The 24,852-nt window shown below is 34.1% G+C and overlaps 1 protein-coding gene across 2 annotated transcripts in view; it reads right to left on the bottom strand.

Annotated features, from left to right (window-relative positions):
* CSMD3 (CUB and Sushi multiple domains 3) overlaps positions 1-24,852 on the bottom strand; it is a 1,062,125-nt gene that overhangs the window by 523,187 nt on the left and 514,086 nt on the right. For both annotated transcript variants that reach the window (XM_024739588.1, XM_024739590.1), the window contains one exon: positions 12,838-12,950. In XM_024739588.1, coding sequence (XP_024595356.1) covers positions 12,838-12,950 — 113 coding nt within the window. The remainder of the gene's footprint in view (positions 1-12,837; positions 12,951-24,852) is intronic.

Here is a 24,852-nt window from a genome sequence, read left to right as displayed (position 1 = left end):
TCTTCCAAAGTGGTTGTACCACATTGCAATCCCATCAGCAATGAATGACAGTTCTTGTTCCACATCCTCATAAGCATTTGGTTTTGTCATTGTTTTAGATTTTGGCCACTCTACTAGGTGTGTAGTGGTACACACCATTCTTAAATTGAGTTGTTAATTTACTTATTGTTGAGTTTTAAGAATTATTTGTGGTTTTTTTAATAATAGTCCTTTATCAGATGTGTCTTTTGCAAAATGTTTTTTACCATTCTGTAGCTCATCTTCTCATTCTTTTTATGTTGTCTTTTGCAGAGCATCAGTTTTTAATTTTAATGAAGTTCAGCTTATCTATTACTTCTTTCATGGGTTGTGCCTTTGATGCCATATCTAAAAAGTCGTCACCATACTCAAAGTTATCTAGATTTTCTCCTACATTATCTTCTAGTAGTGATATAGTTTTGCATTTTACATTTAGGTTGACAACCCATTTCGAGTTAATTTTTGTGAAGGGTGTAAGGTCTGTGCCTTCTTTTTTTTATTTTTGCATGTAGGTTTCCAGTTGTTTCCACACCTTTTGTTGAAAAGACCATCTTTGCTCCAGTGTACTGCCTGTGCTCCTTAGCACAGATCAGTGAATCTTTTTTCTGGGTTCTCTATTCTGTTTCATTGATCTATTTGTTTATTCCTTCACCACTACCACACTGTGTTGATTACTGTAACTTTACATAAGTCTTGAAGCCAAGTAATGTCAGTCTTCTCACTTTGTTCTTCAATACTGAGTTGGCTATTCTGTTTTGTTTGGTTTGCTTTTTTGCCTCTCCATATAAACTTTTGAATCAGTTTGTCAATATCCATAAAATAAGTTGCTGAGATTTTGATTAGAATTGTGTTGAATCTATAGAACAAGTTGGGAAAAACTGATACCTTGACAATACTGAGTTTTCCTATTCATGAACATAGAATATCTCTTTATTTAGTTCTTCTTTGGCATCTTTTATCGGAGTTTTATAATTTTCATCATATAGGTATTATATATATTTTGTTAGATTTATGCCAAAGTATTTCATTTTTGAAGGTGCTAGCATAAACAATAATGTATTTTTAACTTCAAATTCTGTTATTACTAGTTGGGTTCTATTTTATTTATTTATTTATTTTTATTTATTTATTTTTGCGGTATGCGGGCCTCTCACTGTTGTGGCCTCTCCCGTTGCAGAGCACAGGCTCCGGACGCACAGGCTCAGCGGCCATGGCTCACGGGCCCAGCCACTCCGCAGCATGTGGGATCTTCCCAGACTGGGGCACGAACCCGTGTCCCCTGCATTGTCGGGCGGACTCAACCACTGCACCACCAGGGAAGCCCTGGGTTCTATTTTAATCACACTAAAATATTCTTCCATGTTTGACTTATTTGAAGACAAACTAAATAAATGTTGCACTTCCCAGAATACGATAGAAATTTTTTTGAGTAATCCACATGATGTGAAAAAATAAAAACTTTATAAAATGTGGTATTTTATGTAGCTATATAATAGATATATTTTCTGTGTAATAATAATATTATAAATATAAGGCTTATTAAGACTTTAAGTACACTTTCTCATTAATTCTTACAACATTCCATTAAGGTAAAAACTCATTCTTATCATTTTACAGATGAGGAAGCTGAGACTTCAAAAGATTAAAACACTTCCCCAAGGTCTCCAATGAGCAGGCAACAAACCTGAAATAAACACTTTGTCTGACTCAGAAGTCAACAAACCTAAATTCAACACTATGTTTGACTCAAAAGCTCATGCTTTTAATACCTGAATATCATCACACCTTATTATTAAACATGGGAAATGCCCTGATGACCAACATTCATTTGGTATATTTTATCAAAATATTTCCATTTTTTCTTTCAATAGAAGGTCTTATTATTATTTTTATAGATGTTCCAATCCTTCTTATGTTACTGTTAAAAGTTGACATGAAATGAAGATACCACGGGAGTTATTTAAGTTCGGTAAACATGCATGATATTTACAATAAGGAACAATATACACAACAGCATTGAAATATATTTTCTTGCCAAAATATATTTTGCAGGTTTTTGACTACTATGAGCACCTTCATTTCTTTATATATTTTCTTGCTAGGTCTCTTTTATATACTGTCATTAAGGTGTGTTTTCTTTTTCCCTTTTCAGAGAGAACTCTTAACTTCAATCCCCACTTCATCCTTAACTTTTCATTTCAGAAGTAACATCCCTTATCCAGTTCTGTATCATCTTGTTTAGACCACTGCAACGATCAGCATATGTGACTTTATTCCAAACTAAACTGTCTTCTTATTGAGGGCGGAAGATATATAACTGACCCTTAATAATGTGGGAGTTAGAGGCACCTACCCTCCATGCAGTAAAAAAAATCCAAGTATAAGTTATAGTTGGTATTTTGTGTAGATAGTTCCTCTATATACATGGTTCCTCTGTATCTGTGTTTTTATATCTATGGATTCAACCAACTACAGATTGTGTAGTACCATAGTATTTATTAATGAAAAAATCCCTTGTATAAGTGGACCTGCACTGTTCAAGACCCATGTTGTCCAAGAGTCAACCATGTATGTATGTATGTGTGTGTCTGTGTGCGTGTGTGTGTTTATGTATATTCCTGACCTTCCCAAGGATTGTCTTCCTGTTGAGCTTTGTTGTAGTGCTGAGCTTCCTCCTGGGGAGCTACCTGGGGACAATGCTGGCACCAGGCTCGGTAACCTCTGTACCACTCATTAGTCATCTGGTTGGTGGTGGCCAGGTACAGACAAAAGCACAGGTAATACATATATATATATATATATATATGTATATATGTGTATATATATACCTTTTGCCTATATATGTATATGTACTTTATATATAAATGTATAGAGAGAGTTAGCACTTGTTGAAAACTAGATTGTTTAAAAACATTTACTCTCTTCACCCACTTTTTTGGGCAGAATTCACTTTCCTACCTCTTTAAATCTGGGCTTGCCAATTGACTTGATTTGGCCAATGAATTTTAGCAGACAAGAAGCAAGGAGATCTTTAAACATGTCTGTTTGGTTGAATTTTTATCCTATGCACTTCTGTCATTGTCAAGAAAACACCATATCTGGTCTAGGGCACTGGTTTCAGAAGAATGAATGATGCATGAATTCAAACTCAGCCTAGATCAGCACACCCTCAGCCTATGCACAGACTTGTGAAAATAAATAATTGTTGTATAAGCTAATGAGTTTGAGAATGGTTAAGATTACCACTGTGTCCAAGAAATGATGTAGTACCACATTCAGAAAACAATTTATTTATATAAGCAGATACCTCTTTGCACATAGATTGGCACTATTCCAAAATTCTGAATAGTTTTAGTTCTGATAGGCTTAATCAAGATTTCTTTCTCAGTTGAGATAAGCAAAAATAACATTGGGATTTTATTTAATCAAACAAATAACTGTTCTCCTCTGCCATTAAAGATCAAGTTCTAAAATATAAATACCTCACATATCTCACATCTTACCTTCTGCTTATAACAGATAAGGAAAAACATTTTAGTCTCCAATGATTCTTTTACTTGCATTGATACTTCACTTTCATTTGAAATATCTTCCCCAGTTAAGGTGGATACAATGAATAACCATGAATATAATATGTATAAAATTAAATTATTACTGGCATTGAGGGAAAAGACACATTAATTTAATTAGAAATTGTGATGATTATAGATTATTTGACAAAGGCCCTGTACAACCTACAAAAGTGTATTTGTCAATCAGCCAACTATATATACCTTGGATCTATGGAGAAATATGAAGTGTGAAGCAATGTAGTGCAGGGAAAAGTGACCCTCTCAGAAGCAATAGCTCATAGTTCCACTTTGGGCTCAGGCACTGCCTATAATGACTGTGAGAAAAATCGATCTTTATGGGACTCAATTTCCTCATCTTTGAGGAAATGAGTATAATTGATTCAATTACCTCAAGTCTCTCCCAGCTTCAATGTTCTATGATTCCATTATTTAAGTAAATACTAGTCCCTGTCCTAAGGGGAAAATTGGAAAAGCTGTCTACCTGGGAGTGGGTGGAATGATCTTTTGCTTCCATGGAGAAAATGAATATCTTTCAGTCTCACAGATTCGTATGTGTCTTTTGCAGCAAAGCATAACCTGCTCCCTCCCATCTCTCCAGTCTTATCCAGGACTACACCATAGCTTTTTCTCTTTCCATTTCTGCTACACATCCAGGAATTCTAACAACTCCTGAAATGTAACTTGTCAGCTATACACACTGGTCATGCTGTCCAGCTTCCAGCCTCAGTAACTCCTACTCAGCTTCAGGTCTCAGTCCATGTTCACTTCCTCAGGAAAGGTCTCCTTGAGGCCTGCATTAGGTGCCTTGTTATAGTCTCCCAAAAGCACATTCTCTCTTTCATTTTTAGCACTCTTTACATTTACAATTATTTGTTAACTGTCAGTCTGTCCCATTAGACTGAAAGCAGTGACTAAGTCTCTTATTTTTTGCTATGTACCCTATCCTCTTCATTATGCCTAGGCACATAGTTGAAACTCAATGAATATTTTTAAATAGACATGACTTTTAATATTCTACTGCCACTCATTCTCATTCTGGGGGTATAGAAACAAAAAGCTTAGTCCTCACAGCAGACTGTGATAAAATCAAATTGAATATTTTAGGAGCAGTTGTTTTCTGAAGAAACTTGATGTATTGAATGTAAAAATAGAATAAATCCTTTAAGCTAATAAAAAGCAACAATGAAAATAATAATACTTATTCTAGTAAGTTTCCATGGGTCATACTTAACAGCTGTCTTTATTCTGAGGGCAGACTGAAATGTTATCATGAAAATCCCACATATAATATTATGTGTTACTTAGTAGTTTTTCCAAGACAGAGAAACACTTTTAACAGATTACAAGATTTCTTAAAGAAAATGAAAATGATATGAAGAGAAGAAATAACTCAAAAGACACAATAATGAGAAAATCCAAGGGGGCTCACTCGTTCTGTGTTAGCAGACCACCACCAGATAGAAAGGTGTCACATCTGGAGGAGATTCTGAGAGAGGAGTTTATCTTGAGAACTCACACAAAGCATGTCTCGCTGATAGCGTATCAGCTTACTATAAGAAATGGATATTGAGTGTAATATTCTTGGACCGTATAATAAACATATCAATATTTAATTTACCAAATCTAATAAAAGAATGTTAGAACTCAAAGTAAATGCAGAGACTATTTTGTCCAAGCTCGTTGTTTTAAAGATAAACTTTCCTTTCAGCAAGTATTGAATCAGTGATGTACATGGCATACCTTAGAGGAAAATAGTTATTTACACAAATGAACTTAGATTCCAATCTAATCACACAAACACTGAAATATAGCTGTGTAACATGCTAATATTATGTTTGTATATTACAAATAATTTAGTTCCTAAAAAACTAAAAAGTTTATTTTTCAGTATAATTAAAAATTATTTTCATTATTTACAAAGTGCATTTTAAGAGTCTGTCAAATCATCATCTAAATATGTTCTTTAGATGACTTTGATCTCATTAAATTGAATTCACTTGAGTTAAAGAACAGGATATGGGGAAATAGGAAATATTTATAAATTAACAAAATGATATAACTGTGCCTTACATAATTTTATTTCACTAATTTGATTTTATAGCATTGGAAAACTAAGAAATATAATACGTGGGAAGATTTGGGGGATTCATAAATTTCTAACAAAGTCTCTAAAGATCTTTATTTATCATTCATTCATTATTAGTTTTCTGTTTTAAAGTATAGTTTTAAAATTAAGCATTTAAGAATCAATTGCTAATAACACAGTAATTCTTTAATACTGAAAGCCATTTTGGTTTAGCATTAATCTCAGTGAGCTTTTTGGCAGATTGCAGTTTGATATATTTATTGGACCATCCATTTGGATTGTGGTAAGTACTATGGGGGGGTATAATGATGGATTGTGCAGAATCTTTGTTTCACTGTACTAACTAAGAGGACAAAAACCTACACACACCATTAGCTCTTTTGCCAGATACCATTGTATATCTCCGCTATATAAATATCCTTATATGATTAATTCTTTTTTTAACTGACTCTAATCAGAAATATAACAAGGCTTAATCTTGGGATTCTACGAATGGTGATTTTGGAGAAATATCCTAATAAAGAGATGGAAAAAATCATATAAGTGGAACAAAATTTTAAAATCTCATATAATTGGAGAAAAAAAGAATGTGTTCAGTTTAAATAAAACTCAGTCCCTCACAAGAACAAGTCAGGTTTTCTTAGGCAGGTACCCGCAGGATTAAGAAATAAGTAATTGATTATAACAAATTTTTACTTTGTACCACCTTTCTTAAGACTAAAAATGTTTTAATGAAAGAACAGAAAAATGAATGCAATTTTCAGCACTTCTTTTGCTCCTTGGGTATAAATTTACCTCGTTATAATCTCTATTATATCACTGACACTCTTGTTTGTAATACCTCAACCTACTAAAAAGAAAAAAGAAAAACTTGAAATCTGCGAAGTACAACCACTTAAGCACTTCAAAAATAAATTCCAAGAATATGCTATTCTCTCTTCTACTTAAAGCTATTTTAAATGAAACATTGTTCTTGCCCTCTTGTCAAAAACTATCAAAACATTTTCCTCATAATCTTTTTCTTATTTCTCTCAAAATAATAATACCATTAAAAATAAAACAGCTTATATTAGTATTCATTTTGAAACATTACTTGGTAATGTTAGCACAGAAATTTGTTTACAGCTTCATTGGGGTATAACTGACAAACAATAAACTGACCATATGTAAAAGGTGCAGTTTGATTAATTTTAACATATGTATACACCTGTGAATCATTACCATAGCCAAGGTAATGAACATTTATCTATCTACCACAGAATGTTTCTCTGGCCCCTTGGTAATCAATTCCTCCAATGCCCCAAAAATAATCTGCTTTCTGTTACTACGAGTTTTAGTTAGCATTTTCTAGAATTTTGTATAAATAGAATTATGCAGGATATACTGTGTTTTTGTTTTTGTTTTTTTCTGGTCTGGATCTTTTCACTGAGCATGATAATTTTGATCTTTATCCATGTTTTGCATATGTTAATAGCTTTTTCCTTTTTATTGATGAGTAGTACCCCATTCTGTTTATATACTCACCTATGGATAAATATTTAAATTTCTTCCAGTTTGGGGAGATTTTAAAAAAATATATATGCTATGTATACTTATACAAGTCTTTGTATAGACATTTGCTTTCATTTCCCTTGGGAAAATGTCGAGGAGCAAAATGGCTGGGTCATATGGTAGGCATGTGTTTAACTTTAAGAAATTGTCAAACTGTTTTCAAAAGTGATTATAACATTTTATGTTCCCACCAACAGTGTTTGAAGTCTATTTATTCCACTTCCTCGCCAGGCCAATACCTTTAATCTTCACCATACAGTGGGTATATAGTGGTATCTCCTTGTGGTTTTAATTTGCATTGCCTTTATGATGATGATGTTGAACATTTTTTCCAAATGCTTTTGAGCCATCTGTATCTCTTTTTTGGTCAAGTGGATGGCCAGTTCTTTTACCGATTTTAAATTGGATTATTTTCTTTACTCTATTATTGTGTTATTAAAACTCATTATATACTCTGTATACAAGTTCTCTATTGGGATGCTCAAGATCAGGGTGCCAGCATGGTCAGGTTCCGGTGAGGACCCTCTTCCTGGCTCACAGACAAGTACCTTCTCTCTGTTTACGCACATGGCCTTTTCTCATTGTGAGTACTTGAGGAGAGAGAGCAGGCTCTCTGGTGTCTCTTTTTATAGGGCACTAATCCATCATGTAGATTTCCCCTCATGACCTCATTTAAGTCTAATTATCTCCCTAATGCTCCACCTCCAAACCATCACATTATTAAGGGTTAGGGCTTCAACATATGAATTTTGTGGGGGGACACAAACATTTAGTCCATAGCATATAATATGTTTTTGGTCTGCTAGCTAAGAAAACTTTCCCTAAGCCAAGCTAACTATGCTTTTCTGCTAGTTTTTTTTTTTTTTTTTTTTTTTTTTTTTTTTTTTTCCCAAAAGTTTTGTAGCTTTAGCTCTTATATTTAGGTCTATAATCCATTTCTAGTTAACTTCTGTGTACTGTGTGAGTTAAGGGAGGGTTGAGGGTTTTTTTGTTTTTTGGGTTTTTTTTTTTTGCTTTTTTTGGCACGTGGGTATACAATTGTTTCAGTATTACTCATAAAAAAAAAAAAAAAGAATATCCTTTCCCCATTGAATTCTTTAGCACCTTTTCTGAAAATCAACTGACTGTATATATGTGGGTCAATTTCTGAAGTATTCATAACAGAAATCTTAAGAAAGAGAAAATAATCAAAAACATTTTACATATTTTTTCCATTATCCTGCAACATGATTTCAGTGATAACTAAACAAGATTATGTCTCAGTGTCATAATTAGCCATGTAGGAATCAAGGAATTGATGCTATTTTCAAAACATCTCAATAATCTCATGATATGATTTGAGAATTAAAAAAAAAACAAAAAAACAAAAAAAACTGGGACCAAAATTTAATTCATAAATAATGGCAGTAAGGCACGGGTCCTAAGATTAATAAAGAATGTTGCCCATTATGGATGTACACTGTTAGTAGAAGGTGATTACAGAACTCTAATATTTCTATGTTTCCTTTCCTGAAAAAAAGTAAAGAGTGTATTGAATATTACTTTCTCAAATATAACTGTTCCTTTCTATGAGTACACATTGTCCCTGGGACCCATCCATAGTGTTTTTCCACCCTAAAAAAAAAATTAAAATAAAGAAAGAAATATATCTGATTCTGCAATCATTGAACTGTAATATAGATCTTCCCTTTTTTTCTATGTTGAAAGAATTAAATAACAAAGAGATGGCAAATGTGTTAATCAGGGCTTAATTAGCTATAAGTGACATAAACTGAACTCACCATGGCTTAAACAAGGAAAAGTTTATAGCCTTATACCATTGGAAAACCAAGGTCTAGTATTCCCTTCAGGCACTTAGGAGTTTCAATTTTTTTCTACAATACTGTTTTTCATTTTTTCCATCTGCTGGTTCTGCCAGCAACAAAAGTTGACCACCAGTAGGCACCAAGTTAAATAACCCTTAATATACCACCTCAGAAAAGAGATTTTCTTTCACCTGGAATCTGTATCAATTGCCCCAGATCCTAAACTGTTAACCATATCAAAAGGAATTTTGATTAGTTCAGCCCAAACCTATAGAGCCATACAGAAGTGGAAGAGATGAAGTTCATCAAGCCTAAAGTAGTTCAGCTCTTAGAAGAAAGTGGAAGGATTTCTGGGCAAGCAAGAAAGCAGATGCTGGCAAACAGAGTGAGAAAAAGTATTTACTCTTTTGAATTAATTTATGTCGTAAATAATTTGGATAAGATATCTTTACTAATTTTTTAAGAAATTAAAAAAAAAAAACTATGTATGAAATGTCAATATTTGAAAACTATTATCTATATCCTAGAAAAATTTCTAACAAAATATAAATAATCAAAATTAATCCAGGAAAGGATATGAAGAGACTTATAGCCATAGAAAAAAATTAAATTTCCTAAATATTTACCTTTGAGTAAAAATGACAAAGTGGTTTTATAGCTAAGTTCTCTCTTACTCTCAAAAACAAAATGTACAATAAAACACAAATTTAATTTACAGGAGATCCACTTTTAATGCTATCTCATGCACAATCTATGGATGATAAGAAAAAGATATCTTTAGATCAAATCTGGAAAGTTTTTTTAGCAGGTGTTCCATTTAGAACCAACAGACTACTTAACAGAGAGCATGGTAATTATGAAAATTATTTATAGTAGGCGAAGCTGCTAAAGTTATCTACACATAAAAATTTGAAACTTCTCAAAATGAACCCTACTTCAACTTTGAGCTCAGATTTTATATTATGGAGGATGCAAAAACACGTTTTTCACAGTAAGAAAACTAAACTTTTGAGGACATACTTTACCCTGTATTACATCATATTATATAGGTCAACTCATTTGTTCAGCTTTATTGAACAATCATTAATTACCTATGATGATATAGCAGGGGGTTGCTAATGGAAATATAAAGATGAATATGATGCATTTCATCTGGTTATGTAGTATATATGATACAGCGTTTATAAAACAGAGTTAAGTGTTCTTTTGTAATGGGGGGAGTTAAGGAAGGCTTCACAGAAGAAGAAATATTTGAACATTGTCTCACGGCATGAGTGTTGTGATGCTGAGTTAGAAATAGAATATGGATCCAGATAGAATTTATTGAGTGTAAGGAGAAGTGTGAAACAACTTTCTGGGTTCAGAGAATTATGGATCGTTTTATAAAACTGGATTGTAGGGAGAAAAAAGGTGAAAGATAAGATCTGTGGAGCTTCTGCACTTCATCTTTAGGCAATAAAAATTTTGGAAACATTTTACGCTGTAGTGTAATATGATCACCTCCCTGCTGCTAGGAAATCATCATTAGCAGTGTGCATGTTAGACTGAAAGAGACCAGATTGAAGGGAGGGAAAGAATAAGGGAATTATTCATTAAGAATCTCCTGGGTTGGTTTGTTTCAAATCTCACTTTGGTGGATATCTGTATATGGATAGTTGGATATATTTTTCTCTGTCACTATATTATGATCTTCCTAAGAGAGAAAATATCCAGCTGTTGTTTCTTTTCCTTTTGGCCACACCACGTGGTGATCAGGATCCTATCTTAGTTCTCCGACCAGGGATGCAACCCCAGCCCCTGCAGTGGAGCATGGAGTCTTAACCACTGTACCACCGGCGGAAGTCCCTGGCTGTTCTTTCTATACTCAACAACTCATTCAGTAGCTGGCACATAGCAGATCCTTAGGCAGTACATATATTTTTAAATTATTTGTTGAAATCTGAGCAGAAAACAAAACAAAATAATGTTTAATTCTGCTACTTTACAAGGTACTTCCAGCTCTTGAACTGCAGTGGAGTGGAGAGCAGTTCAAGAGTTGTAAATATCGACAGGTCTCCCCTGCGGTTCTAAACTGTTCGTGAGCTTTAATAACTGCGTTCTTTGCTGAAGCATTGTCGTTAATGATTAATACAGTTTCTATGGTTTAAATCACTCCAGACTTTCTAACAGTTTAAATTTCTTAGGGTGAAGAAAATAATAAAGCCAAGAGGATTATAATTTACAGGGGAAAAGTAAGGAAAAAGAAAACAATCAAGACATAGATATTTGCAACAGAAGCTGACCATTCTTTAAACTTTGTAACTTTGTTTTATTTACTGGGGATAGATGTGGATTTTAAATGGAGGAAGAATATATTTAAATCATAATCAGGCTAACCTTTTTATTTTTTTAAACTGACATTTATACAGATTTCCTGAACTATTCAAATTAATATAGTACCAAATTTAGTCTCAAGTTAAAAACACAGAATGCATGTGTCCCGTCTCCCTGACAACATCATGCATTCATTTCCCTGTGCCAGGATACAAAGGCATGGCAAGCCGATGTCTGAAAAAGTAAAGTCTGTTTAAAAATTATTATTATGCAAGTAATAGAATTCTGTCTACTTAATAATCCATTGTTTAATTGATAAGATAGAGAATAATGACTTTTACAATAGAAAAAATAAATTCAAGCAGCATAACTTTCTGATGGTCTCTTTCACATTTTTATCTTTTAAAGCATAGAATTTAACTTAATAACATATACATATTTTCAGTCAGAATTTCAAAATTGCTTTTCTAATATGTACGTTGTGTGTATACCTGTATATCCACTGTCTCTATTTGACTTTAAAAAAAGTTAATTGTGGGCTTCCCTGGTGGCGCAGTGGTTGAGAATCTGCCTGCCAATGCAGGGGACACGGGTTCGAGCCCTGGTCTGGGAAGATCCCACATGCCACAGAGCAACTAGACCCGTGAGCCACAACTACTGAGCCTGCGCGTCTGGAGCCCGTGCTCCGCAACAAGAGAGGCCGCGATAGTGAGAGGCCTGTGCACCGCGATGAAGAGTGGACCCCGCTTGCCGCAACTAGAGAAAGTCCTCACACAGAAACAAAGACCGAACACAGCCAAAAATAATAAATTAATTAATTTTAAAAAAGTTAATTGTGTGTCAAAGATATGATTTCACAATGTTTGCATCTATCTCTTATAAATGGAACTAAAACAAAAGATTGTGTTACACACATGTAATTCATCATTAATCTGCAAAACTATCAATATTGGGATAGGCAGTAGCAATTTAACACTTTTGTGATCTGTAATTTACATAGGAGTTGATAATCTGAACACTGATACCATGTATTTGATCTGAGAGATACACTGACGAATTACAAAATAAAAATAAAAATAGTAATAGTTGGTACCCTGGATTCTTTAAGAAATTAATTCTTTACTTTGTATTTAAGTATTTAATAATTAGTAGATTTTTTGCCAGGCAATTTGTATAAAGTTTATAAAATCACATTGTCTATTCTGGGAAAGGCTAGGAGTCCAGAGTGCCTAAAGCACAGGCACTGTATAGTGGACTGAGGGAGAGATCACGTATGCAAAATATATACATTTTAAAGGGAAAAAAAAAAATTTTATTTAAAGAAAAGTGAAATCAACATTTATAGTTAATTTAAAGAGGCAAGTATTTTGTTGAAACACATTCTTATATGCTGTGAAAATTTTATTTTATAGATACAATTAAACTTGAATTTAAAAGTATTCTCTGGTTTTATTAAGGTAACATATTTCCCAAAGTAGCAATTTATCATTACCTTTGTAGTTAACCTTGAAGCCAATAGATCCGACACTTTCATCTGTTTGAAGGTGCAGCCACATTTGGCTACTCATGCTTACTATCAAGTCTGGCACAAAGCTTCCAGTCAGCCTAAAAACGGATGGACAGAGAAGGGAGAAATGGATTATTAAAATACCCTCTGTATGCAAATTATGAGACAGATGTGTTTCTCAATACTTTCTTGGCTAGAAGCAAACAAGTGTCAGATAAACTTATAAGACTGTGTTGTTATAACAGAACAAACAACATAATTTACTGATCAAGGTTTATTATAAACAAGTACTATTTTATGTGTTTAACTAGGTTAGATCTTTCATATCCCTGAGGCAAGAGGCTAAATTTTATTTTTTTAATTTATTTATTTTTTAAAATTTTATTGGAGTCTAGTTGATTTACAATGTTGTGTTAGTTTCTGCTGTACAGCAAAGTGAAGCAGTTATACATATACACATATCCACTCTTCTTTAGATTCCTTTCCCATATAGGTCATTACAGAGTAGAGTTCCATGTGCTATACAGCAGGTCCTTGTTAGTTATATTTTTATATATAGTAGTGTGTATATGTCAATCCCAATCTCCCAATTTATCCCTCCTCCGTCTTCACCCTCGGTAACCATAAACTGTTTTCTACATCTGTGACTCTATTTCTGTTTTGTAAATAAGTTCATTTGTACTAATTTTTTTAGATTCCACTTGTAAACGATATCATACGATATTTGTCTTTCTCTGTCTGACTTACTTCATTCAGTATGACAATCTCTAGGTCCATCCATGTTGCTGCAAATGACATTATCTCATTCTTTTTTTTTTATAGCTGAGTAGTAATCTATTGCATATGTGTAGCACATCTTCTTATCCGCTCCTGTGTGAATGGACATTTAGGTTGCTTCCATGTCCTGGCTACTGTAAATATTACTGCAACGAACACTGGGGTGTGTGTATCTTTTTGAATTATGGTTTTCTCCAGATATATGCCCAGGAGTGGGATTGCTGGATCGTATGGTAGTTCTAGTTTTAATTTTTTAAGGAACCTCCATATTGTTCTCCATAATGATTGTACTAATTTACGTTCCCACCAACGGAGCAAGAGGGTTCCCTTTTCTCCACACTGTCTCTCACATTTATTGTTTGTTGATTTTTTGATGATGGCCATTCTGACCGGTGTGAAGTGGTACCTCAAGGTACTTTTGATTTGCATTTCTCTAATAATTAGTGATGTTGAGCATCTCTTCACGTGCCTGTTGGTACAGGGACGTTTTGCCTGAAGTAGCTTCACACATTTAGGAGAAGGGATGGCAGGGTTAGGACCTGGAGCCTCTTTCTGCTCTAGAAAGTTCTACACCTATTTCATATTCCTTTTCATTTCTAGATGTCTATCTGCTTATCTTTTTATTCTTTGATACTTACTACGTTTCCTTGGTTTTTTTTTTCTCATTTCCACAATTTCCAAAAATGTATTTGCCCTCTTATTTTTTTTAACATCTTTATTGGAGTATAATTGCTTTACAATGGTGTGTTAGTTTCTGCTTTATAACAAAGTGAATCAGCTATACATATACATATAGCCCCATATCTCCTCCCTCTTGTGTCTCCCTCCCACCCTCCCTAGCCACCCCTCTAAGTGGTCACAAAGCACTGAGCTGATCTCCTTGTGCTATGTGGTTGCTTCCCACTAGCTATGTATTTTACATTTGGTAGTGTATCTATGTCCATGCCACTCTCTCACTTTGTCCCAAATTACCTTTCCCCCTCCCTGTGTCCTCAAGTCCATTCTCTACATCTGCATCTTTATTCCTGTCCTGCCCCTAGGTTCTTCAGAACCTTTTTTTTTTTAAGATTCTATATATATGTGTTAGCATACTGTATTTGTTTTTCTCTTTCTAACTTCACTTTGTATGACAGGATCCAGGTCCATCCACCTCACTACAAATCAATTTCGTTTCTATTTAATGGCTGAATAATATTCCGTTGTATATATGTGCCACATCTTCTTTATCCATTCAACTGTCGATGGACACTTAGGTTGTTTCCATGTCCTGGCTATTGTAAATAGAGATGCAATGAATATTGTGGTATATGACTCTTTTTGAATTATGGTTTTCTCAGGGTATGTGTCCAGTAGTGGGATTGCTGGGTCGTATGGTAGTTCTATTTTTAGTTTTTTAAGGAACCTCCATACTGTTCTCCATAGTGGCTGTATCAATTTACATTTCCACCAACAGTGCCAAGATACTAAATTTTAGATCATTGAAAATCTTACACTTCTTTTTGAACTGAAAAGAAAAAAGAATCTATAAAAATCTTTAACTTGTTTTTTTAACACCAGGAATGTACTTCATTTTGACATTCAAGTTTCATAGAACTTTGTTCTAAAGAAACATTGTGAAAAATATTTAAGTACTGTGCAAAACAATAAAATGGCAAGGAGTATAATATAAACATTCGCAATACTGATGTCAGGCTAGTCATGTCATGTATGTTGTAGTGGGAATAATTTTATTTTAAAGAATATTCTGCTATTGCATCACTGAATCTAGGCATTAATAATCTCATTCAGTAATGCTCAATTTTATAACCCTAACAGGGGAAATTACTTAATGTTTCCTCTGTAATTAATAATGTTTTAGTCACATATTTGAACTGAAGCCAAGGGTCATATAAAACCAGAAAGCAAACGAGTAAATAAGATCTTGAGGGGAAAAGTCGGTCAAGAATACAAAGAGAAAAAAAAAATGGATTCACTGCTGAGTAAAATATCCATAATGACTAGGACTTTTAAATTACATACTAAAAAAATAGGTTTTTAAAAGAAGAAATTCTTAAGTGTTTACCTACTTTATTGGTAGAACCATGAAGATTTCTGAAAAATTGCATGAGGAGAGAAGGTATAAAATTTCCCTTCCTAATAAAAAGGGTATCCTAAGAGAGCAGTGTCCTGGATGGAGGCTATACTATAATTAGACCAGCAGAGGGCAACATGGAGGACTGTATCCTTGAAGCCACCATGGCAGCAGAATGTCCTGCTCACTGGTCAGCCACCAAAACTACAGAACATTATCAGCAGACTGCATTAGCAATACAGCTATGCCAGCAGTGCCCAGTGTTACAGAATTTATGGGAATCCATCACAAATGAACCTAGTTAAATATTATGATTTAATTATGGGACTGTGAATAATATTAAGGAATAGTGTGAGATATAAAGATACTATAAGATATTATAGAATTTTAGACTATATTCACTTTCTTCTTGCCAAAGCAAATTTAAAATTATTATAATGTAAAAGATACGAACACATACATTCTCCTTTGTAACATATGTGTATATCTGTATGTATTCATATACATACACATACGCATTATCGTTTGAAAACTTTGTGGCATGTGAACTTTCAATTTTCAAATTGATGAGTTCAAAAGAACTAGTCTTTTGAGCTATGGTAAAGAGACAGGTTTACGGGCAAGAGTGAGGACTCAAGCTCAGAGACATGAAAGAAAGTAAAGTAAATCCATTATGAAATGGGCATGAGAGCTTAAAACTATAGGATGTGCATCAGCTATACCATATCAAATATGCCAACAATCTATCTCATAGTGAATATTATGAGATTAAATCATTCCTCTTTATTATACCCTCCTATATCCATCTCAATCCTGAACTCTTTTACCAGCCCAAAACCTCTAGCACATATAAGTTTGTCAGTATTTCATAAAGAACAGCTAACATACATAGACTAATGGTTCCACTGCCAATTTGTTCTATTGGCCATGATTCTACCTAGTTCCCACAACCCATTGGTGGTATAAGGGTAAATATAAATCTTAAAAAAAAAGGATTAAATTAAACATTTCCCCAATATCATAAGGTAAAGAAAAATTCCCCCTTTCTCTCTAGCATTTCTCTTATGAAACTTGAAATTATAAATTATAATGTTTGTTACAGATGTATGTAAATCTTTTAAGCTAAATAAGCCTCTTGTCAATTTTTGCACTACATGAATGACTTTCTTGCAGGCCTTAGTGTTACCTCTTTGAAATGTGAACATCAAGGAAAATGTCACCCTGTCTCCCTGTTTCTGTGGGAGTTTAAGCCTAGGCATATAGCTTCATGATGTTAATTTCCTGCTTTTCATAAAGATAGAAGTTCTATTTTCCCTTTTGATACGGTCAATTAACATGTATGTAAATAGATTGTATCTGCCTGATATATAAAGGGTAAGATTTAGTTCTCTTTGCAATTTCTTTAGCAGATTGCCTATGATGTCCATCACAGTCTAGTTGAATGCTTATTCAATATTAAAACTGTTTCATTCTTTCTACATTTTGTGGAGAGGATTGACTGGGTTGGCAGGAGATTTTTTTGTTAATTATATTTCTCCAACAATTTGGTGATGAGGGTGGGATGCAAATGGCAGTTCCAAGATTAAGTGGACCAGATGAAGTTCTTACAGCCACATAACAGTAGTTTAAGAGACCCTAAATTATAAAAAGTCTCCCTCCTAGTGCTCTGCTCTTTTGGAATACTAGCTAGATGAACTACCCTCTGCAAATTTAAGACTTTTCTATTGAGTAAGCATGGGTAAATTGGGCTCTAAAATCCCTTCAGGATCATGATTAGCTTTGATGATGGAAAAATATGGGAAGCCAGGAATGTTGCCTGCAGTTCTTAAACAACTACTATCTCTGTCACATTTGGAATACTTATGAGAATACAGTCTTTCAAGATTTATGAGGGATTTAGGAGGTCCACATTATAAGCAAATTAATTGCTGGTATTTACTGGATGGACGTCATTCTAAGAGTAAAGTTAAAAATGATTTGGAAAGCCAGAAGGAAAGACTGAGGAAAATGGAAGAATTTACATTAGAAAACTTGCAATTGTAAATCCTTTCTCTGCCCTTTGAGGTGTAAATCTTCTACAACCAGGAATGTCTCTCTCAAGGACTTGGAAGCCATAGATCTGAAATAAAATCATCAAAGGAGATAGCATTCCTGTTTTCCTGATTCTGTGGGAGCGAAGAGCCCAACTTTGCTAAGTAACTACTAGCAAACACAGATGGCATATTAATATTGACTAATCTCCCACCTAAAGTTTTCCAGTACTTTTCTACTAGCTCACCCCAGCATTTAAACACCATCCCACCTTGTCCAGAAGAGTTGAGTTCAGTTTGTCTTCCCTATAACAGTAGTCTTAAATCTCATTAGTCTTTGCCCCTATTGCAATAGTCTTGAATGAAGTCCTCCCTGACTGTTTAACTGGCCTGACATAATTTCTCTCTTATACCAGTATAGACATGATCTGGTCTTATAAATCCAAGAATCCAATTATTGGCAGAGTAAAACTGAGGCCATCTTACCAAATTTTTTATAATATCAAAGTAAAAGTAACTGATATACATCCAGATACTCAGTAACTAAATTTGACACACACACAAACACACACATACACACACACACACACACAGTGTTGTGTTTACTAGTTTGATTGCAAGGAAGATGCAGCAGGAAAACTATCACATAAGAGACACAGAAATCTGGCATTCATAGTTTAAGACTGCAGTAGACAGGTGTAAAGTCTCTTGATTAACTTTGAGATACAAGTCCCTTCCAGTCCAGGTAGAGATAAATAAACAAAAGTGGATATTTATTCAAACACATGGAGGCTAAATGATATGCTACTAAACAACCAATGGATCGTTAAAGAAATCAAAGAGGAAATCGAAAAATACCTAGAGACAAATGAAAATGAAAACATGACAATCCAAAACCTATGGGACCCAGCAAAAGCAGTTCTAACAGGGACGTTTATAGTGATGCAAGCTTACTTCAGGACATAAGAAAAATCTCAAATAAACAACCCAACCTTACACCTAAAGCAACTAGAGAAACACAAACAAACACAACCCAAAGTTAGTAGAAAGGAAGAAATTATAAAGATCAGAGCAGAAATAAATGAGTTAGAGACTAAGAAAACAATAGAAAAGATCAATGAAATTAAAAACACTAAAAGATGGTTCTTTGAAAAGGTAAACAAAATTGAAAAACCTTTAGCCAGACTCACCAAACAAAACGAGAGGGCCCAAATCAACAAAATCAGAAATGAAAGAGGAGAAGTTACAACTGACACCACAGAAATACAAAGGATCATAAGAGACTACCACAAGCAACTATATGCCAATAAAATGGACAACCTAGAAGAAATGGATAAATTCTGAGGAAGGTACAATCTCCCAAGACTGAACCAGGAAGAAGTAGAAAATATGAACACACCGATTACCAGTATTGAAATTGAATCAGTAATTTAAAAACTCCCAACAAATAAAAGGCAAGGGCCAGATTGCTTCACAGACAAATTCTACCAAACACTTAGAGAAGAGTTAACACCTATCCTCCTGAAAATGTGTAAAGAAACAGAGAAGACCCCAAACAGCTAAAGCAATATTGAGAAAGATGAACAGAGCTGGAAGAATCTGGCTCCCTGACTTCAGACTGTACTACAAAGCTACAGTCATCAAAACAGTATGGTACTTGCACAAAAACAGACACATCAATCAGTGGAACAGGATAGAAAGCCTGAAAATAAACCCATGCACTTATGGTCAATTAATCTACAACAAAGGAGGCAAGAATATACAATGGAGAAATGACAGTCTCTTCAACAAGTGGTGCTGGGAAAACTGAACAGCTACATGTAAAGGAATGAAATTAGAAGATTCTCTAACATCATATATAAAAATAAACTCAAAGTGGTTTAAAGACCTTAATGTAAGACTGGATACTATAAAACTTCTAGAGGAAAACATAGGCAGAACACTTTTTGACACAAATCGCAGCAATATTTTTTTGTATCCATCTCCTTGAGTAATGGAAATAAAAGCAAAAATTAAAAAATGGGATCAGGGCTTCCTTGGTGGCGCAGTGGTTGAGAGTCTGCCTCCCGATGCAGGAGACACGGGTTCGTGCCCTGGTCTGGGAAGATCTCACATGCTACGGAGCGGCTGGGCCCGTGAGCCATAACCATAAACAAGACAAAAAGACAACCCTCAGACTGGGAGAAAATATTTGCAAATGGAGCAACCGAAAAGGGATTAATCTCCAAAATATACAAGCAGCTCATACCACTCAATATCAAAAGACAAACTAACAACCCAATCAAAAAATGGGCATAAGACCTTAATAGACATTTCTCCAAAAGAGACATACAGATGGCTAACAGGCACATGAAAAGATGCACAACATTGCTAATTATTAGAGAAATGGAAACCAAAACTGCAAAGAGGTATCACCTCACACTGGTCAGAATGGCCATCAACAAAAAGTCTACAAATAATAAATGTTGGAGAGGGTGTGGAGAAAAAGGAACCCTCCTACACTGTTGGTGGGAATGTAAATTGGTGCAGCCACTGTGGAGAACAACATGGAGTTTCCTTAAAAGACTAAACATAGAGCTACCATATGATCCAGCAATCCCACTCCTGGACATATATCTGGAGAAAACTATAGAAAAAATATATGCACCCCAACAACATTCATAGCAGCACTGTCTGCACAGCCAAGACATGGAAGCAACCTAAGTCCATCGACAGATGAAAAGATAAAGAAGATACAGTGTGTGTATATATATTATCATACTAAGTGAAGTAAGTCAGACAAAGACAAATTTCTTATGATATCACATATATGTGGAATAAAATGAATGAATTTATTTACAAGAGAGAAATAGAAAAAAACTATGGTTACCAAAGGGGAAAGGGGGTGGGGAGAGATAAATTAGGAGTTTTGATTAAAATGTACACACTACTGTATATGAAATAGGTAACCAACAAGGACCTACTATCTAGCACAGGGAACTACATACTCAACATCTTATAATAACCTATAATGGAAAATAATATAAAAAAGAATATATATATATACATATATATGTTTAAAAAGTGGATGCTTGTTAATCATGTAGATTTAACTGATTGTTATAATAATACAATTATTGACTTGGACTCAGGCAAAAAATGGCCCACAGTCTGGGTTTGTCCTCAAGACTTACAACACTTAGAGTCATGTATACTAAACACTGTAAGTTCAGTATGTGCCTTCAATAGGTGCCTCATAATAATACTAGATCATGGTTCTGAGTATTTTTGTGTTTCCTGTCTAGAAAAAATTATTTTGAAAGATGAATAATTACTGAAGGGCCCAGATCATCTCATAAATATAATGTTACTTATGTGATTGATGAGAACTAGGAGAAATTTACTGGGCCTGTGAAGGAAAACACTTAGCTAACAATTTAGATTCAGGCTCCAGAATGAAGCTACTCCACAGGACGGAATTAGGTAATATTTCATATGAAACTACAAAGTAATACTCATACTGTTAATCATTTGAAAGTATAAGCAATATAGACATCACAACAGTTTGTAAAATTAATGTATGATGAAAGAAAAATTTTGACCATTGCTAATCAAAAATGTGCTTTAACCATTCACCACTGGTACAATAAACGTAAAGGCTAATATTGCACTGAATTTTTAAATTCATCTTATTGTAACCCTGACAATTGTTTTGCTTTGTATTTTACTGTGGACTTGCTGTATATTTAGATGAGTGCAAATTGCCAAGATAAAGCAGAAACAGCAATAGAGATAAATAGAAAATTGTAGTTTTATTATAAAATAGTCACAGAAAGAAAAATTATAAGTGCAAATGCAAATCTAAAAAAAATTCAAAATTTCCCTAATAACAAAAGGGAAAAATAACTCTCCTCCCCTCCCACCTCTCTTTAGCATTTCTTTTAGAAATTTTGCAATTACAAATGATTGCTTTCTCTTTTTCTTTCAGATGTATGTAAATGTTTTAAAAGCTAAATAAACCTCTTTCCAGTTTTGCACCCCAAGAATGTCTCACTTGGAGGCCATGGGAGTCATCTCTTTGAAATGTGAACATGAAGATGGATGGTGCCCTGTCACCCTGTTTCTGTGAGAGTTAAAGCTTAGGTGCTTGGCTTCAGGATGTAACTTCCTTCTTGTCATAAAGAAGACAAGGATAGTGCATTCAGGTTACTATTTAAAAAAAAAAAAAAGATAGAAGAGACCAGGTGGTTTATAAACAACATAATGCACTATCCTTTTTCTTTTGATAAGGACAATTAACATGTGAAATGATTATATCTACTTGTCTATATAAATGGGTTAATTTTTTTTTCTCTTTTTGCGTCTCTTTAGCAGATTGCCTATCATGTGTATCATGGTCTGATTTAATCCATTTTCAATAGTAAAACTAATTCATTCTTTTCTTTACTTTCTGGGAAGGATTCACTGGGTTGGTAGGTGACTTTATATCAATATTTGTATTTTCTCAACAATGGATATGTCACTTAAAATTCTGCTCTTTGCATCCAGCGTCAACAGCTAATTAATCTCGATATCCTTTCAAAGACCTTGGTTTAGACTCAGACTGCTTAAGACAACTTTTTATGCAACCCCCATCCCTGACAATAAGGGGTGCTTCTGGGCCACAGAGGAGGGAGTCTTACACCATTCTCAAAAAAACTCTGAAAAGAGTCTTCGAATAGTTTTAACATGTTTTTAATACACTTTTTGAACCAGTTATCAGTAAACTTAAATTAAAAACTTCTTTAATATGTGTTTATTTACAAGATGTGTAACCTCAGCATTCACAGTGCATTCTAATCTTCTTAGTTAGTCCCTTCATGCTAGAATAAAAGCTTAAAAGCCCTAAATAAATGCACTCAGAAATATTCCTCAAGCTCTCAAGTACAATATAAAATAAAAGAGAAGATCTATTAAATTTCAATTATGCTCAATGCCTGATTTTCCTTATAATCACTCTAGGCATTATGGGTGTATCCATTAGAAATAACAACTATAGTCCTACATTCGAACATATTTTTTGTATTGTACAAGTATGTAACTTTTGCCTTTTATATAAATGCATTTAATATTCTTTCTTCTAATACAGAGCTGTCAAGGATGATGTATACCTTCATTTCTGGATACATGAAATTAACTAAGGATGATGATGATGGCTGCAAAAATTAGATTTAAAAAAACCCCGAAATATCACCATTAGGGTGACATCAAAAAGTGTTATCACCAAGAGGGCAGACAGCAAAAGGAAGAAGAAATACAATCCTGCAACCTGTGGAAGGAAAACCACATTCACAGAAAGATAGACAAGATGAAAAGGCAGAGGGCTATGTAACAGATGAAGAAACAAGATAAAACCCCAGAAAAACAACTAAATGAAATGGAGATAGGCAATCTTCCAGAAAGAGAAATCAGAATAATGATAGTGAAGATGATACAGACCTCGGAGAGAGAATGGAGGCAAAGATTGAGAAGATGCAAGAAATGTTTAACAAAGATATAGAAGCATTAAAAAACAAATAAAGAGAGATGAACAATATAATAAATGAAATGAAAAATACACTAGAAAGAATCAATAGCAGAATAAGTGAGGCAGAAAAACAGATAAGTGACCTAGAAGACAGAATGGTGGAATTCACTGATGCGGAACAGAAAAAAAAACAAATGAATGAAAAGAAATGAAGACAGCCTAAGAGACCTCTGGGACAACATTAAATGCAGAAACATTCACATTATAGGGGTTCCAGGAGGAGAAGAGACAGAGAAAGAACCCAAGAAAATACTTGAAGAGATTAGAGTTGAAAACTTCCCTAACATGGGAAATAGCCTCCCAAGTCAAGGAAGTGCAGAGAGTCCCATATAGGATAAACCCAAGGAGAAACACGCCAAAACACATATTAATCAAATTACCAAAAATTAACAGCAAAGAAAAATTATTGAAAGCAGCAAGGGAAAAACAACAAATAACATACAAGGGAAATCCCATAAGGTTAACAGCTGATTTCTCAGCAGAAACTCTACAAGCCAGACCAGAGTGGCATGATATACTTAAAGTGATGAAAGGGAAGAACCTACAACCAAGATTACTCTACCTGGCAAGGATCTCATTCAGATTTGATGGAGAAATAAAAAGCTTTACAGACAAGCAAAAGTTAAGAGAATTCAGCACCACCAAACCAGCTCTATAACAAATACTAAAGGAACTTCTCTAAGTGGGAAAAACAAGAGAAGAAAAGGACCTACAAAAACAAAATGAAAACAATTAAGAAAATGGTAATAGGAACATACATATAGATAATTACCTAAAACGTGAAGAGATTAAACACTCCAACCAAAAGACACAGGCTTGCTGAATGGATACAAAAACAAGACCCATATATATGCTATCTAAAAGAGACCTACTTCAGACCTAGGGACACATTCACACTGAAAGTGAGGGGATGGAAAAAGTTGATATTTATAGGACATTCCATCCAAAAACAGCAGATTATACTTTCTTCTCAAGTGCACACAGAACATTCTCCAGGATATAATATCTTGGGTCATAAATCAACTCTCAGGAAATTAAAGACAATTGAAATCACATCAAGCATCTTTTCTGACCACAACGTTATGAGATTAGAAATCAATTACAGGGAAAAAAACCGTAAAAAAACACACTCACATTGAGGCTAAACAATATGTTGCTAAATAACCAAGAGATAATTGAAGAAGTAAAAGAGGAAATCAAAAAATACCTAGAGAAAAATGACAATGAAAACACGATGATCCAAAACCTATGGGATGCAGCAAAAGCAGTTCTAAGAGGGAAGTTTATAGCTATACAAGCCTACCTCAAAAACAAGAAAAACCTCAAATAAAAAATCTAACATTACACCTAAAGGCACTAGAGAAAGAAGAACAAACAAAACCCAAAGTTAGCAGAAGGAAAGAAATCATCAAGATCATAGCAGAAGTAAATGAAATAGAAACAAAGAAAACAATAGCAAAGATAAATAAAACTAAAAGCTGGTTCTTTGAGAAGATAAACAAAATTGATAAACCATTAGCCAGACTCATCAAAAAAAAGAGGGAGTGGACTCAAATCAATAAGATTAGAAATGAAAA

Source organism: Neophocaena asiaeorientalis, unplaced genomic scaffold, assembly GCF_003031525.2.
Source record: "Neophocaena asiaeorientalis asiaeorientalis breed wild unplaced genomic scaffold, Neophocaena_asiaeorientalis_V1.1 scaffold533, whole genome shotgun sequence".
NCBI classification, from domain to species: domain Eukaryota; kingdom Metazoa; phylum Chordata; class Mammalia; order Artiodactyla; family Phocoenidae; genus Neophocaena; species Neophocaena asiaeorientalis.
This window is presented reverse-complemented; position numbering and strand designations above follow the sequence as displayed.